General features: G+C 44.3%; 1 protein-coding gene across 1 annotated transcript in view; it reads left to right on the top strand.

The window, feature by feature from the left end:
• Nucleotides 1-18321, top strand: part of LOC122555475 (complement C4-like) — a 52086-nt gene that overhangs the window by 18023 nt on the left and 15742 nt on the right. The window contains exons 6-8 of the mRNA XM_043701502.1: nt 9035-9117; nt 11895-12001; nt 15884-16057. Coding sequence (XP_043557437.1) covers nt 9035-9117; nt 11895-12001; nt 15884-16057 — 364 coding nt within the window. The remainder of the gene's footprint in view (nt 1-9034; nt 9118-11894; nt 12002-15883; nt 16058-18321) is intronic.

Here is an 18321-nt window from a genome sequence, read left to right as displayed (position 1 = left end):
CCTGTTGTACTCTATGCTACTTTCTCCCCACCCCCACCCTCCTCTAGCTTATCTCTCCATGCTTCAGGCTCTCTGCCTTTATTCCTGATGAAGGCCTTTTGCCCAAAACGTCGATTTTATTTCTCATCGGATGCTGCCTGAACTGCTGTGCTCTTCTAGCACCACTGATCCAGAATCTGGTTTCCAGCATCTGCAGTCATTGTTTTTACCTATGGCTTTGTGAGGGGCAGGTCATGCCTCACAAATCTTATTGAGTTCTTTGAGGAGGTGATGAGGCAGATCGACGAAGGTCGAGCAGTGGATGTGGTGTACATGGACTTCAGCAAGGCATTTGATAAGGTTTCCCATGGTATGTTCATTCATAAAGACAGGGAGTTATGTGATACAGGGAGATCGGGATTCAGAATAGGCTGGCTGACAGAAGGCAGACAATGGTTGTAGATGGAAAGTATTCTGCCTGGAGGTCAGTGGTGAGTGGTGTCCTGCAGGACTCTGAACTTGGGCCTCTGCTCTTTGTAGTTTTTATAAATGAGGAGGTTTGGGCAGTAGGTTAGTATGTTCGCCAATGACACAAAGGTTGGAGGTGCCGTTGATAGTATCGAGGGCTATTGCAGGCTGCAGCACGACATAGTTAGGATGCAGAGCGGGGCTGAGAAATGGCAGATGGAGTTCAACCTGGACAAATGCAAAGTGATGCATTTGGAAGGTCGAACACGAATGCTGAATATAGGATTAAAAACAGGATTCTTGGCAGTGCAGAGGCACAGAGGGATCTGGGTGTTCAAGATCCCTCAAAGTTACCACCCAAGTGGATAGGGTTATTAAGAAAGCATATGGTGTTTTGGCTTTCATTAACAGGGTGATCAAGTTTAAGAGCCGCGAGGTTTTGCTGCAGTCTACAAACCCCTGGTGAGAACACATTTGGAATATTGTGTCTAGTTCTGGTCACTATTATAGGAAATATAGAGTCATAGAGTCATAGAGATGTACAGTATGGGAACAGACCCTTCAGTCCAACCCGTCCATGCCAACCAGATATCCCAACCCAATCTAGTCCCACCTGCCAGCACCCGGCACATATCCCACCAAACCCTTCCTATTCATATACCCATCCAAATGCCTCTTAAATGTTGCAATCGTACCAGCCTCCACCACATCCTCTGGCAGCTCATTCCATACATGTACCAACCCTCTGCATGGAAAAAGTTGCCTCTTAGGTCTCATTTATATCTTTCCCCTCTCACACTAAACCTATGCCCTCTAGTTTAGATTAGATTAGATTACTTACAGTGTGGAAACAGGCCCTTCGGCCCAACAAGTCCACACCGACCCGCCGAAGCGTAACCCACCCATACCCCTACATTTACCCCTTTACCTAACACTACGGGCAATTTAGCATGGCCAATTCACCTGACTTGCACATCTTTGGAGTGTGGGAGGAAACCGGAGCACCCGGAGGAAACCCACGCAGACACGGGGAGAATGTGCAAACTCCACACAGTCAGTCGCCTGAGGCGGGAAATGAACCCGGGTCTCTAGCGCTGCGAGGCAGCAGTGGTAACCACTGTGCCACCGTGCCGCCCACAGTTCTGGACTCCCCGGCCCCAGGGAAAAGATTTTGCCTATTTACCCTATCCATGCACCTCATAATTTTGTAAACCTTTATAAGGTCACCCCTCAGCCTCCGACGCTCCAGAGAAAACAGCCCCAGCCTGTTCAGCCTCTCTCTTCTGAATCCTTTCAAGTTTCACAACATCTTTCCAATAGGAAGGAGACCAGAATTGCATGCAATATTCCAACAGTGGCCTAACCAATGTCTTGTACAGCCGCAACATGACCTCCCAACTCCTGTACTCAATACTCTGACCAATAAAGGAAAGCATACCAAACGCCCCCTTCACTATCCTATCTACCTGCGACTCCACTTTCAAGGAGCTATGAACCTGCACTCCAAGGTCTCTTTGTTCAGCGACACTCCCAAGGACCTTATCATTAAGTGTATATGTCCTGCTAAGATTTGCAGCACCTCGCATTTATCTGAATTAAACTCCATCTGCCACTTTTCAGCCCATTGGACCATCTGGTCAAGATCCTGTTGTAATCTGAGGTAACCCTCTTCGCTGTCCACTACACCTCCAATTTTGGTGTCTTCTGCAAATGTACTAACTGTACCTCTTATGCTCACATCCAACTCATTTACGTAAATGACAAAAGTAGAGGACCCAGCACCGACCCTTGTGGCACTCCACTGGTCACAGGCCTTCAGTCTGAAAAACAATTTTCCACCAACACCCTCTGTCTTCTACCTTCGAGCCAGTTCTGTATCCAAATGACTAGTTTTCCCTTTATTCCATGAGATCTAACCTTGCTAATCAGTCTCTCATGGGGCACCTTGTCAAACGCCTTACTGAAGTCCATATAGATCACATCTACCACTCTGCTCTCATCAATCCTCTTTGTTACTTCTTCAAAAAACTCAATCAATTTTGTGAGACATGATTTCCCACGCACAAAGCCATGTTGAATATCCCGAATCAGTCCTTGCCTTTCCAAATACATGTACAGCCTGTCCCTCAGGATTCCCTCCAACAACTTGTCCACCACCAACATCAGGCTCACTGGTCTATAGTTCCCTGGCTTTTCTTTACCGCCCTTCTTAAACAGTGGCACCACGTATGCCATCCTCCAGTCTTCCAGCACCTCACCTGTGACTATCAATGATACAAATATCACAACAAGAGGTCCAGCAATCACTTCTCTAGCTTCCCACAGAGTTCTCGGGTACACCTGATCAGGTCCTAGGGATTTATCCACCTTTACCCGTTTCAAGACATCCAGCACTTCCTCCTCTGTAATCTCGACATTTTGCAAGATGTCACCATCTATTTCCCTACAGTCTTATCTTCCATATCCTTTTCCACAGTAAATACTAATGCAAAATACTCATTTAGTATCTCCCCCATTTTCTGTGGCTCCACACAAAGTCCGCCTTGCTGATCTTTGAGGGGCTGAAAATGTGTTGCTGGAAAAGCGCAGCAGGTCAGGGAGCATCCAAGGAGCAGGAGAATCGACGTCTTGGGCATGAGCCCTTCTTCAGGAATGACTCTTCCTGAAGCCCTTCCTGAAGAAGGGCTTATGTCCGAAACGTCGATTCTCCTGCTCCTTGGATGCTGCCTGACCTGCTGCGCTTTTCCAGCAACACATTTTCAGCTCTGATCTCCAGCATCTGCAGTCCTCACTTTCTCCTAGTTGATCTTTGATGAGCCCTAGTCTCTCCCTAGTTACCCTTTTGTCCTTAATGTATTTTTAAAAACCCTTTGGATTCTCCTTAATTCTATTTGCCAAAGCTATCTCTTGTCCCCGTTTTGCCCTCCTGATTTCCCTCTTAAGTATACTCCTACTTTCTTTATACTCTTCTAAGGATTCACTCGATCTATCCTGTCTATACCTTACATATGCTTCCTTCTTTTACTTAACCAAACCCTCAATTTCTTAGGTCATCCAACATTCCCTATACCTACCAGCCTTCCCTTTCACCCTAACAGGAATATACCTTTTCTAGATTCTCGTTATCTCATTTCTGAAGGCTTCCCATTTTCCAGCTATCCCTTTACCTGTGAACATCTGCCTCCAACCAGCTTTTGAAAGGTCTTGCCTAATACCATCAAAATTGGCCTTTCTCCAATTTAGAACTTTTAGATCTGGTCTATCCTTTTCCATCACTATTTTAAAATGAATAGAATTATGGTCGCTGGCCCCAAAGTGCTTCCCCACTGATACCTCAGTCACCTGCCCTGCCTTATTTCCCAAGAGTAGGTCAAGTTTTGCACCTTCTCTCGTAGGTACATCCACATACTGAATCAGAAAATTGTCTTGTACGCACTTAACAAATTCCTCTCCATCTAAACCTTTAACACTATGGCAGTCCTTTGGAGAGGGTGCAAAGGAGACTTACCAGGATGCTGCCTGGACTGGAGGGCATGTCTTACAAAGAGAGGTTGACTAAGCTCGGACTTTTCGGTCTGGAGAGAAGGAGGAAGAGAGGTGACCTGATTGAGGTATACAAGGTAATGGGAGGCATGGATAGAGTTGATTGCCAGAGTCTTTTCCCCAGGGTGGGATTGACTGCCATGAGGGGTCATTGTTTTAAGATATTAGGAAGAAGGTATAGAGGAGACGTCAGAGGAAGGTTCTTTATGCAGAGAGTTGTGAATGCATGGAATGCGTTGCCAGCTGTGGTGGTGGAAGCAGTCATTCGGGACATTTAAGGGACTGCTGGACATGTACATGGATAGCAGTGAATTGAGGGGTGCAGGATTAATCCTTGACACAACAACATGGGCCGAAGGGCCTGTACTGTGCTGTACGTTTCTATGTTCTATGTTCTAAATGCCTTTTAAATGTTATAACTGTACCTACATCCACCACTTCCTCTGGCAGTTCATTCTACACATGAACCACTCTCTGTGTAAAAGTATCACCCTTCATGTCCTCTTTAAAACTCCTCTCACTTTAAAAATATGCTACCTAGTTTTGAACTCCCCCCACACTCGGGAAAAGATCCTTGCTGTTCACCTTATCTATGCCCTCACAATTTTATAAACCTCGATAAGGTCACCCCTCAACCTCCTATGCTCCAACGAAAAAAGTTCCAGTCTATCTTTATAACTCAAATCCTCCATTCCAGGTAACATGCAGGTCAATCATTTCTGAACCCTCTCCAGTTTAATAGTATCCTTCCTATAACCAGGAGACCAGAGCTGGACATAGGAATCCAGAAGGAGTCTTACCAACATCCCAGACAACCTCGACATGGCATCCCAACTCCTGCACTCAAATAGAGGGATTGAAGGATGGAGGGAGAAGCAGGGACCAGGCAATTGAGTTGGATGATCAACCATGATCATGTTGAATGGTGGAGCAGGGTCAAAGGGCCGAATGGCCTATACCTGTTCCTATTTCCTATGTTTCGACAATAGGAGTTACGGAGCAAAGGAGTGTGAGTTTGGGTATTTCTACAAAAGCCAGCACACATGTCATTAAGAAGTCAGCATGTTGAGTTTAGCTTTCCTGGAGTCATATACGTTGCTGTTAATCAGATGTGTTAACCTGGCTATTAAGATGTTCAGAACAATACACAAAAAGCTTTTTTTTTAAGATGGAGGCCTATAGATTGCCATTATCACTTGGATAAAAGAATTGTCAAAAAAAAAGCAAGTCAGTTATTTCTTCGACTGAAGGAGGATAGAGAGTGATGTTCGCCAGGCGTTAGTGCTGGGCCCACTGCTTTATTTGATCCATAGAAATGGCTTGGAGTTTCAAAATGCACAGAGGATACCGAACTTGGAGGTGTGACAGGCAACAAGGATGATGTCCAATCGACTGCAAAATGAACAGGCAAGTGGTAAATCAAATTTACTGCAGAGACGTGTGAGGCAGGAAGGATAGAGAGAGACCATTTGGGGTGAACAACAGTTGCATTGGTTGTGCAGATACATTGCGTATATATATATATATATATATATATATAGATCTTTGAATGGAGCAGGACACATTGAGGGAATGGTTGGCAAAGTTTGGATTGTGGGTTCAGAAGTAGAGCTGTTGAGTACAAGAGCAGGGGAGTTACACTGCACCTTTGTAAAGCTCTGATTAGACCCAGTCTAGAGTATTTCATTTGGTTCTGATCACCACACCTTAAGAGGGGTTAACAGGGTCCTCGAGGCTGGGCACATGGTGGGGATGGGGATGGTTGTGAGGGGAGTTGGGGAGGGCGGTTTGGGATGGATTTACCTGAATGGGTTCCAAAGTCATAGAGTCATCAACTTATGCAGCACAACAATAGGCTCTTTGGTCCAACCTGTTCATGACAATCAGATATCCCTAAAATGAGCTAGTCCCATTTGCCAGCATTTGGCTCACATCCCTCTCAACCTTTCTTATATCCATCTCACATCCCTTCTTGTACCCAGCCAAATGCCTTTTAAATGTTGCAATTGTACCAACCTCCACCACTTCCTCTGGCAGCTCATTCCATACACACACCACCCTCTGCGTGAAAAAGTTGCCCCTTAGGTTCCTTTGAAATCTTCCCCCTCTCAGCTTAAATCTATGCCTTCTGTTTTTGGACTCCCCCAGCTCAGCAAAAGACCTTAACTATTCACTTTATACATGGCTTTCATGATTTTATAAAGCTCTATAAGGTCACCCCTCAGAGTGAATTTAGTGACAAGGTCAGATTGGTGAACCTAGGGCGGTTCCCCTTAGAGCAAGGGCGATTGAGGAGCGCACAATGGGCAGCATGGTGGCAGAGTGGTTAGCACTGCTGCCTCACAGCACCAGAGACCCAGGTTCAATTCCCACCTCAGGCAACTGTCTGTGTGGAGTTTGCCCATTCTCCCCGTGTTTGTGTGGGTTTCCTCCCACAGTCCAAAGATGTGCAGGTTAGGTGAATTGGCCATGCTAAATTGCCTGTAGTGTTAGGTGTATGGGAATGGGTCTGGGTGGGTTGCGGATCGGTGTGGACTTGTTGGGCTGAAGGGCCTGTTTCCACACTGTACATTATCTAATTTGACTGAATGGGGAAGATTATGACTGGATGCAAGCTTCACTTTAAGCAAAAGATGCAGAGGTATTTTGTATTCAATTGTGGGATGTGGGTGTCACTGGCTGGCCAGCATTGATAGCCCATCCCTATTTGCCCTTGAGAAAGCGGTGGTGAGCTGCCTTCTTGAACTGCTGCAGACCATGTGCTGTGGGTTGCCCCACAATGCCAGTACAGAGGGAATTCCAGGGTTTTGACCCAGCAACAGTAATAGAACAGCGACATATTTCCTAGTCAGGATGATGAGTGGCATGGAAGGGAACTTGCAGGTGATGGTGTTCCCATGTATCTGCTGCCCTTATCCTTCTAGATGGAAGTAGTCTTGTGTTTGGAAGGTGCTGTCTAAGGTGGATTTCTGCAGTACGTCTTATAGTACTGCGTACAACGTACTGCAACTGAGCTTTGGTGGGAATGGATGTTTGCTGAGGTGGTGCCAATCAAGTGGACTGCTATGTCCTGGACAGAATCATGTTTCTTAAATGTTGTTGGAGCTGTATCCATCCAAGCAAGTGGGGAGTATTCCATTACAATCCTGACTTGTGCCTTGGAGATGGTGGACAGGCTTTGGGGAGTTCAGAGGAGGGGTTTAACAAGATTATGCTGTCCTTGGGTTTTTTCAGAGGGGTGATTAATGCAGAGAATCTGGGAGGTCTGGCTTTTAGGGCCAATTTGATTGTAGCTAACAGATACTACCTCAGGCAAAAGGCTTTCAAGTTTAAAAAAAAACACTTGTACAATGCAAGGGGAGCAGGCAATCCTCCCAGCTCAATTTTTCTCTGGTTTGGTTTGGCTTGGGTTTTAGCAATCTGGTTGTTCAGAGCAAGCAAGCAGTCAGTTTTGAGGCTGCTGGTCAAAGAGACATCTCTCCTGTAAGACCCTGTGTTTAAATTTACCTTTTTTTTTGCCAAGGGGTGTTTATGGGGACTGTTGCAGGAATTTGGAACAGAGGCACAGTAGCTCAGTGGTTAGCACTGCTGCCTCACAGCAACAGGTTCCATTCTAGCCTCGGGCGACTGTCTGTGTGAAGTTTGCACATCCTCTGCGTGGGTTTCCTCCGGGTGCTCTGGTTTCCTCCCACAGTCCAAAGATGTGCAGGTCAGGTGAATTGGTCATGCTAAATTGCCCATAGGTTAGGTACGTTAGCCAGAGGGAAATGGATCTGGGTGGGTTACTCTTTGGAGGGTCAGTATTGGACTTGTTGGGCTGTTTCCACACTGTAGGGAATCTAATAAGCATAGTTGGGATAATCTTTTGAGATAAAGCTTGGGGTAATCTCTTGGGTTTTTCGGTTAGCTTAAGTTATTCTATATTCTGTTCTCTTTTATTTGTATTTCATTTGGTAATCTTGCAAATAAATGTTGTTTCGTTTAAAACAAAGTGGTAGAGCCAGCTGCATTACTCCTGGAATATCCACCTCACACCTGCTTAAAACAACCAGCAAAATTAGGGTCCAGATTACTTTCTTGAAATGCTTTGAGGGGGTCTGGCCTGGTCCATAACACTTGCCACTGTAGTCCTAACCTCTGACTTGCTCTTGGAGCCACTGCATTTTTACGGTGAGTCCAGTTCAGTTTCTGCTCAATGGTAACCGCTAGGATATTGATAATGGGGGATTCAGTGATGGTAACACCATTGAATATCAAGTAGCAATGGTTAGCTTTCCTGGCATTGTGTCACACGAATGTTACTTGGCACTTGTCAGCCCAAGCCTGGATATTGTGCAGATCTTGTTGCATATGAACATGGATTGCTTCAGTATTTGTGGAGTTGCAATTGGTGCCGAACGTTGTGTAATCATCAGCAAATATCCCCACATCTGATCTTAAAGGGAGCATGGTGGGGGTGGGGGGCATGGCGTAAGGTCGTTGATGAAGCAACTGAAGATTGTTGGGCCTGGGACACTACTGTGAGGAACTCCTGAAGAGATGTTCTGGAGCTGAGATGGCTCACCTCCAACAATCTTCCTATATGCCAGGTATGTCTCCATCCAGTGGAGAGTTTGCCCCAGTGCCCATTGATTGCAGTTTTTCTAGGGCTCCTTGATGCCACACTCAGTCAAACGTGGCCTTGGTGTCAAGAGCTGTCACTCCCACCTCACCTCAGAAACTGAACTCTTTTGTCAATGCTCAAACTAAGGCTGTAATAAGGTGAGGAGCTGACTGTGGGACTGCTAATCACCGTTAGTATGGCTTTGATATCAAAACTTTATTGAAATCAAATTTCACCATCTGCCTTGGTGGGATTTGAACCGATGCTCCCAGAACATTAGCCTGGTTCTCCAGATTATTAACCCAGTAACATCACCACTCCAACACTACCTTCTTCATCAAAGAATCTCAAACTTGCAAGCAGGAATATTAGGTTGTGAAAAGGATTTGAATTATTTATTTTTGAATTACAGGCAATCAAATCACATATGTTTAATTTTAGGATTGGAGGCTTTGAGATACAGGGACCTTCTGCATTATATTTTGCCTACGAAGGTTACAAATTCTTTCAAATCAAGGAGCACGGTGAGTTTTCATTCACAACTTGCCCACATTGCATACCTAGACTGGATGTAAGCTGCATGAAACCACACTCTATTACGAGTTGATTTTTTTTGTTAAAGTTGTAATCTTGATTTAACATTTGATGTGGATCTATGACAAAATAGACCCCCAGCCCAAAAAGATTTCACTGTCGATCCAAAGTCTGACAACTGAGAAATGATATCCCTGCTTGTTGTTTTGTTTTTCCAAATGCTCCTCCTCCCATTCTTACCAAAATCTTTAAGCAAGATTACCTTGGCCTGGAGGTGAATTCACGTGGTGAAGCTAATCCCTGACAGGTTCAATACTGTGGTTAGTCAGATGGTGACATAAAGCCCCTTCATACCTGAAGAATGAAAATCAGAAATATAAAGGGTTGTTTCAATTGCCTTGCTGAGTGGTTAATGGAACCATGTTTAACCTATATGTTGTGATGAAAGGAATTTAGTGTGCTTAGCTGCAGTTAACTGCTTAGATGTTTTCTGACCAGCAAAATCATCTCAGATTAAATAATATTGACAGGTTTATTGTAGTAAAATAAACCCAATTAAGTTAACCAACACATGGAAACCTAACTTAAGGACTCTAAGATATTCTTGTTCGCTTTTTGTGTCTTTGATGACTCTTAATAAGTGCTGAAGAAAGTCTATCATTACAATGAATCCTGCATTACAATGATTACAACATTAATAGCTGTTTGGTTGTACAGATGTTGAATATTGCTGGAAAAAGGCACATTTTGTCAAAGTCTTTAGTCTTACATTATTTTTAGATGTTGTATTTTCCATGGCAACTGCTCTACCAATTAGAATTCCTTGCCAAACGATCAGCACATCCTTTGTACATAATGTCAAAGCTGACATAATGCTTTGTTGGTATTCTTATAAATTGTCCTGATGACAAACAAAATGTGTCTTCGTTTCAGCCATACTCAATTATAGCATGATCAAATATAGGCTAAAGATAGTCATTCTCTCACATGCAGTAACTATTTTTCTAGTTTATTACTATGATTTTGTACTTTTAAAGGTTGATAATGCTGGCCTTTTTATTTCTTTATCTTCTAACTATTTTTCCCCATTGTTACCTAAGATGGCACCATAAGTGGTGACCTATAATCTGTTCACCGTACTCATGTGAGTACATGTGACAGTGAAGCTAACTCTATTCCCAATTCTAACTGACCTACATGGAAGTAACTATTTATCATCTCACTTAACAAGGCATGTTGGCCATATGGTCACCTAAGGATAGTTGGAACTTTACAGTTCTACCTTGCATTTTAAAACAAACTACAAATCTACCTTGACATACAATTAAACCAATATTTCAAGAATAAATCGCTTACAGTCCAGAGTAAGTTCTTAGCAGCTTGATGTATCTTTATGTATCTTTATCTCCAATTTTCCTTTGAGGCGAAGTCTTTCCCAACCTTAACTCTATGTGCAGTCAAAGACACTGACTGCTCTGGTCTGTGTGCATCGCATTCTTCTATCTGAAGACTTTTGTCCTTTTCTCTGTAGCTCAGTCAGTCGACTGTTATTAATTTTTTATATTTGTAGCATGCCTAGCTGAGTCACAAAGACAAGTCCAATCCCATCACATCGTTCTGGAGCTCTTTGTGTTGAATTCATGAGGCTCTGTCCCCGGTTACGACATCACCCACCCCATTTTTACTCGACACTATGCTCACTTGCTTCATGACGATGACCTGAATGATGTCTTTTAACTTCGATACCTCAATCAAAATGTCATATTAAAGTCATTCACCCCACAGTTTCTGAATTAAATGGATTAATATTTTAACACTGTGTGAGGGAAGATTAAGTGTTCCCAGGAGCTTAGAAGACTGACAAGTGAACTTAATCAAACACACAAAACACTCTTACAGGGATCAAAGGAGTAGATGCAGGATTCATGGAATTCCTAAGCGAGGAAGCAGGCCATTCTGCCCATTGTGTCCACACCAACCCTCCGAAGAGCGTCCCACTCAGACCCACCCATTCTCCGTATTTCCCATGGCTATTCCACCTAACCTGTACACATTTTTGGATTGTGGGAGGAAAGCAGAGCACCCAAGGGAAACCCGTGGGATGTAGTGCAGACTAGGTGGACTAGCCATGGAAAATGCAGGATTAGAGGGAGCGGGTATGGGGGGTGGGACTGGATAGGATGCTCTTTAGAGGGTTGGTTTGGACTCAATGGGGCCAAAAGACTTGCTTCCACACTTTAGGGATTCTGTGATTCTAACAATGCTCTTTCTCACAAGCCGAAACGTTCTATTCAGTTCAAAATTTGTAGGTCCCTCAACTTTACTTTCCCCAAGAGACACTGTCTTGTCAATCGCTGTCTGGTGTATTTAGCAACATGTTTGTGGTTTTGTCTTTTCAAATCTCCTCTACACTCTCTGCAGTGTTTGAATGACCTATCAATAATACGGAGACCGGTCCTGCCTGGTTTGGTTGCAGGTTTAACCTGACCTCTCCTACAATCTCAATCTCTCTAGAAGCAAATCCCAGCATTTGATTGGCTTTTATCACTGGCTAACTGCTGCCTTGGGTTTTTGAGTATTCCGCATCCCAGCTCGATGTTAATGTTTGAATAGGTTTTTCATCTTTGTCTTGTCTTTTCAAGGCGGGTTGCACACATACTTTGTGACCGCACACTGTGTGAGGGAATTCTGGGAAAATGCCAGTGGTAACTCATTCTCTGTTTTAGTTAATCAACCAATGTAAACCTTTTTCTGCCCTGACATGTAGATGACATGGAAGAAAAGAAGAGTGACGCAGTAGATGTTCTAAAATATAAAATCAATTTAACAAAAACAAGACGCTACTTTATACCTGGAGCCTCTTTCCGAATTCTGGTAAGTACAAACTCACAAGGAAACCACCAAGGGAGGAGGGAGGCAGGGGCTACTTAATTCGACATTGGTCATGACATCAGAAAGGTGACATCGCCACTTTGAAATTTAGTTCTGCGGCTTCCTTAATGTCAGATGCATGGTGCAACAAATAATGCTACCATATTTACGTTCTCAGTAATAGTCGCATCTATTACTGGCACATCTCTGCATGAAGGAGAGACTGATATAGTTGGCTAGAAAGAGTGAGGAAGAGATAAACAGAGTTGTGCTGGTGAAAGAAGTGCCAGATCTATTTCTGGCAATTAAATCATAGAAGCCTTACAGTGTGGAACCAGGCCATTCAGCCCATTGAGTGCTCTGAAGACCCAAACCCGTAATCCTGCATTTCCTATGGGTAACCCGCACATCCCTGGACACTATGAGCAACATAGCATGGCCAATCCACTAACCTGCACATGTTTGGACTGTGGGAGGATACCAGAACACCTGAAGGAAACCCACACAGACACAGAGAGAACATGAAAACTCCACGCAGTCAGCCAAGGGTCCCTTGCGCTGTAAGGCAGCTGTTGTGCCAGCCAACCAAATCAGCAACACCCACACTTAGGAGCAAGGTTTCACTTTGTTTCTTTTTAATGTCCTTTAAGTGCACCTAGTTTGGAAATTAGTCTGTGGGATGGCAGGAGGAACTATGAGTTAAAATATCAATCACCTGAATTTAACACAAGACACAGGGCAGAATTTCCAAAGACAAGCCCCTGGACCAGTTTTTTAAGACCATAAGACCATAAGCCATAGGAGCAGAAATTAGACCATTCAACCCATTGAATCTTCGCAGCCATTCAATCATGGCTGATAAGTTTTTCAACCCCATTCTCCCGCTTTCTCCCCTTAACCCTTGACTCCCTTGACAATCAAGAACCTATCTATCTCCCTTTTTAATTTACTCAGTGACCTGGCATCCACAGCCTTCTGCAGCAATAAATTCCATCAATTCACCACTCTCTGGCTGAAGAAGTTTCTCCTTATCTCCTTCCCTTTACTCCAAGGCCGCACCCTCAGGTGCTAGTCTCTCTTACCAATGCAAACATCTTCCCAACATCCATTCAGTGTTCCGTAAGTTTCAATTAGATCCCCCTTCATTCTTCTAAGCTCCATTGAGTACAGACCTAGAATTCTCAAACATTCCTCATATGTTAAGCTTTTCATTCCTGGGACCATTCTCGAGAACCTGCTCGGAACACACTCCAGGGTCATTCCATCCTTCCTGAGATATGGGGCCCGAAATCGCACAAAGTACTTTTCTGGTAAATACACATGAGCATAAAAAATAGTCACCAGAGAGTGCTCTTACATTCCTCAGTCCTGTGTCAAATGTTACCTATTAGCAATACCATTAACGTACCGCAAGTGCCCTCATTTTATCAACATCACACAAATCTGTCTGTCTCAAAACTCTCCGTAATCGCAAAGTTCAAAGAAAGGTTTCAAAGCCACAATAGATGTCCTCACCAGGCAACTGATCCCTTGTTCCAAACCAAAATCTATCTGTAACCTCCAGTGGCTTAGCTTTGTAATTCATGGCAATCGCATGCCTTTTGGTTTAGCCAGGGCCAAGCAATGTCCTGAGTGTTTCATACACTTCTGGGCTGCCTCAGTCAGAAAGATCTCCCTTTATCATTCCCCTCCGAGCTGATTAGCAACTAGATTATCAGGAGCATCCAGGATGCTTTCTAAAGTGTCACATATGCTGGAAGACTCCCAGTCCTGGCTATACCCTCCCAATTTCCCGCTGATGGTTGTTGAATGCAGTCACCATTGAACGTCACTCCTTTCATGGGAAAGTGAAGATCAGATTGTTGAAACATTTCTGAGCAAAAAGGAAAATCAGTCTGGCAATCGCTTGACTGGCTCGCTGGGAGCTTCCCCAACCCAAGCTTTGTAACAGTTAGGGAAATCCAAAAAGCTGACCTCTTTGCCAACTGCGATACATTGTTAAGGCAGCACATTGGGAAGATGAACAATAAGGGAGGCATGGTTAGCTCGATTACTTCACAGCACCAGGGATTTGATTCCACCCTCGGAGTCTGTGTGGAGTTTGTACATTCTCCCCGCGTCTGTGTGGGTTTCCTCCAGGTGCTCCAGTTTCCTCCCACAATCCAAAGATGTGCAGGTTTGGTGGATTGGCCGTTCTACATTGTCTATAGTATCCAAGGTTGTGCAGGCCAAGTTGGTTTGCCATGGGAAATGCAGGGTCGATGTGTACTTGATGCAGCTCAGTGGTTAGCACTGCAGCCTCACAGCGCCAGGGACCCGAGTTCGATTCCTGCCTCAGGTGACTGTGCGGAGTCCCCATGTCTGTGTGGGTTTCCTCCAGGTGCTCCAGTTTCCTCCCACAATCCAAAGGTGTGCAGGTGAGGTGAATTGGCCATGCTAAATTGTCCATAGTGTTAGGTGCAATAGTCAAGGATAAATATAGGGTAGGGGAATGGGTCTGGGTGGGTTACTCTTCGGAGGGTCAGTGTGGAATTGTTGGGCCGAAGGGTCTGTTTCCATACTGTAGGGAATCTAATCTAAAAAACAAGGCATGCTTCCATACTGTAGGGTTTATTCTGGTATATGTGAAAGGCTATAACCAGCACTATTACAAGAATAAAAAAAGTGTGATGTTTTGCTTTTCATGACCCAAGGATATCTCAAGGTGCTTTATAGTCAAAGATGTACTTTCTCCCTTTAATCTTTCATGGGACTTGGGTATTGCTGTAACACCAACATTTGTTACCCATCCCTATTCATCCTTGGACCGAGTGACTTGCTGAGTAAACCATTTCAGAAGGTAGTGCCAATACCATTGCCATGAATCTGGAGTCATGTGTAGACCAGATTCAGGTAACGACAGCAGATTTCCCTCCCTAAAGTGAATTACATGTGTTTTTACAACAATTGATGTTAGTTTCATGGTCACCATCACTGGCACTTATTTGACATTCCCGAATTTATTAAGTACTGCTGAAGGGTGGTTACTGTCGGAAGGTAGGGAACAGGATCCCTGTGTACACACTGCCAGATCCTGCAGTCGGCAACGTGACAAAAAGCAGGTATTCTTATTCAAGACTGGTACCTGAGGGATGTTGAGAGATATTGACAACAGCACTGGAACAGCTAACCTGCTATTAGAATCATCAAATTTTAGAATCCCTACAGTGTGGAAGCAAGCCATTCAGCCAAAGACATCCATGCCAACCCTCCTCCCACCCAGACCCACTCTATCCCTGTAGCTCTGCATTTTGCATGGCTCATCCACCTAACCTACACATCCCTGGACACTATGGGCAATTTAGCAAGGCCAATCTGCCCTAATCTGCACACCCCTGAACTCTATGGGCAATTTAGCTTTGCTAATCCACCCTAACTTGCACGTCCCTGGACACGATGGGCAACTTAGCATGACCAATCCACCCTAACCTGCACGTCCCTGGACATTATAGGCAATTTAGCATGACCAATCCATCCTAATCTGCACGTCCCTGGACATTATGGGCAATTTAACATGACCACTCCACCCTAACCTGCACATTCCTGGACATTATGGGCAATTTAGCATGGCCAATCCACCCTAACCTGCACGTCCCTGGACATTATGGGCAATTTAACATGACCACTCCACCCTAACCTGCCCGTATTTGGACATCTTATTCAAAGGAGTACCATGAAGTCTTACATATTCACCTGAGAAGGTAGACATAGTTTAAATATGCAGCAGCAAAGGGTCACCAGTTTAACACAGTATAGATTTGACTTGACAGAAGAAGAAATGATTTTAATTGGAAGGAAGAATACTGTTGCACATTGATGGATAACAAACCCAATGTTGTTCCACAGGCATTGGTGACCTATCCGGATGGCTCCCCGGTCCCTGAAACGCCAGTCAAAATTAAAATAATCATCTCAGCGGGGAAGACCCTCGAAGCTACTCAGGAAGGATTAACCGACAGGATTGGTGAACTGAGTCTCTCCTTCAATGTTCCTGAAAATGCAAAAGATATATACATCAGTGTGAGGATATATTCTCAAGAAACATTTTATTGTCCCCTGTCCTGGACGAGCAATAGATTGGCAGTTCTTCCATGGTTTTTCAAATCCCTGCACAACTCCTGTCCTGCATGTTTCTGTAATCTTATCCATCTCCATAATCCTCCAAGATATCTGCTCTCCCCTGTTTGATAATTTCCATTAGAACATACAACATGGCAGTGCAGTACCAGCCCTTCGGCACCTTGATGTTTCACCAACCTGTGAAACCAATCTTAAACCCATCTAACCTACACTATTCCATTTTCATCTATATGTTTATCCACTGACCATGTAAATGCCCTTAAAGTTAGTGAGTATACTACTGTTGCAGACGGGGCATTGCATGGCCAAGTAAGGAAACTACCTCTGACATCTGTCCTATATCTATCACCTCTCAATTTAAAGCTATGCCACCTCGTGCTAGCCGTCACCATCTGAGGAAAAAGGCTCTCACTGTCCACCTTATCTAATACTCTGATTATCTGATATGTCTCAATTAAGTCACCTCTCAACCTTCTTCTTTCTAATAAAAATAGCCTCAAGTCCCTCAGCCTTTCCTCATAAGACCTTCCCTCCATACCAAGCAACATCCGAGTAAATCTCTTAACGGTTTCCAAAGATTCCACATCCTCCCTATAATGCAGTGACCAGAACTGTACACGATACTCCAAATGTGGCCGCACCAGCGTTTTGTACAGCTGCAGCATGACCTCATGGATCTGAAACTCAATCCCCCTACCAGTAAAAGCCAATACACTATATGCCTTTTTAGCAACCCTATCAACCTGGGTGGCAACTTTCAGGGATCTATGTACATGGACATTGAGATCTCTCTGCTCATCTACACTACCAAGAACTTTACTATGAGTCCAGTACTCTTTATTCCGGTTGCTCCTTCTAAAGTGAACCACCTCACATTTTTCCACATTAAACTCCATTTGCCACCTCTCAGCCCAGCTCTGCAACTTATCTATGCCTCTATAACCGACAACATCTTTCATTACTATCCACAACTCCATCGACCTTAGTGCAAATTTACACACTCATCCAGGACATTTGTAAAAATGACCTTCTCAATGAACTCGATGAGGTTTCTGATGCATAACCTATGCTTCACAAAACCGTGTTGACTATCCCTAATCAACTTATTTCCTTCTAGATGATTCTAAATCCTATCTCTTATAACCTTTTCCAACACTTTACCCACAACTGAGTAAGGCTATAATTACCAGGGTTGCCTCTACTCCCCTTCTTGAACAGAGGAAATAACATTTGTTATTCTCCAGTCTTCTGGTACTATTCCGGTAGACAATGACAACATGAAGATCAATGCCAAAGGCTCTGCAATCTCCTCCCTGGCTTCCCAGAGGATCCTAGGATAAATCCCATCTGGCCCAGGGGACTTATCTATTTTCACACATAGAACATAGAACATAGAAGAATACAGCGCAGTACAGGCCCTTCGGCCTCGATGTTGTGCCGATCCAAGCCCACCTAACCTACACTAGCCCACTATCTCCATATGCCTATCCAATGCCTACTTAAATGCCCATAAAGAGGGAGAGTCCACCACTGCTACTGGCAGGGCATTCCATGAACTCACGACTCGCTGAGTAAAGAACCTACCCCTAACATCTGTCCTATGCCTACCACCCCTTAATTTAAAGCTATGTTCCCTCGTAATAGCTGACTCCATACGTGGCAAAAGGTTTTCACGGTCAACACTATCTAAACCCCTAATCATCTTGTACACCTCTATCAAGTCACCCCGAAACCTTCTTTTCTCCAATGAAAACAACCCCAAGTGCCTCAGCCTTTCCTCATACGATCTTCCTACCATACCAGGCAACATCCTGGTAAACCTCCTCTGCACCCGTTCCAGTGCCTCCACATCCTTCCTATAGTAGGGCGACCAAAACTGCACACAATACTCCAGATCCGGCCGCACCAGAGTCTTATACAACTGCAACATGACCTCAGGACTACGGAACTCAATTCCTCTACCAATAAAAGCCAGTACGCCATATGCCTTCTCCACCGCACTATTTACCTGGGTGGCAACTTTCAAAATCTGTGTACATGAACACCAAGATCCCTCTGCTCATCCAAGTATCTGACCATTAGCCCAGATACCCCATCTTTTTGTTACTCTTACCAAAGTGAATCACCTCACACTGAGCTACATTGAACTCCATTTGCCACCTTTCTGCCCAGTTCTGCAGCTTATCTATATCCCACTGTAACCT

This window comes from Chiloscyllium plagiosum, chromosome 12 (assembly GCF_004010195.1).
Source record: "Chiloscyllium plagiosum isolate BGI_BamShark_2017 chromosome 12, ASM401019v2, whole genome shotgun sequence".
NCBI classification, from domain to species: domain Eukaryota; kingdom Metazoa; phylum Chordata; class Chondrichthyes; order Orectolobiformes; family Hemiscylliidae; genus Chiloscyllium; species Chiloscyllium plagiosum.
Note: the sequence above shows the minus strand (reverse complement) of the source record. Positions and strands in the feature narration are given on the sequence as shown.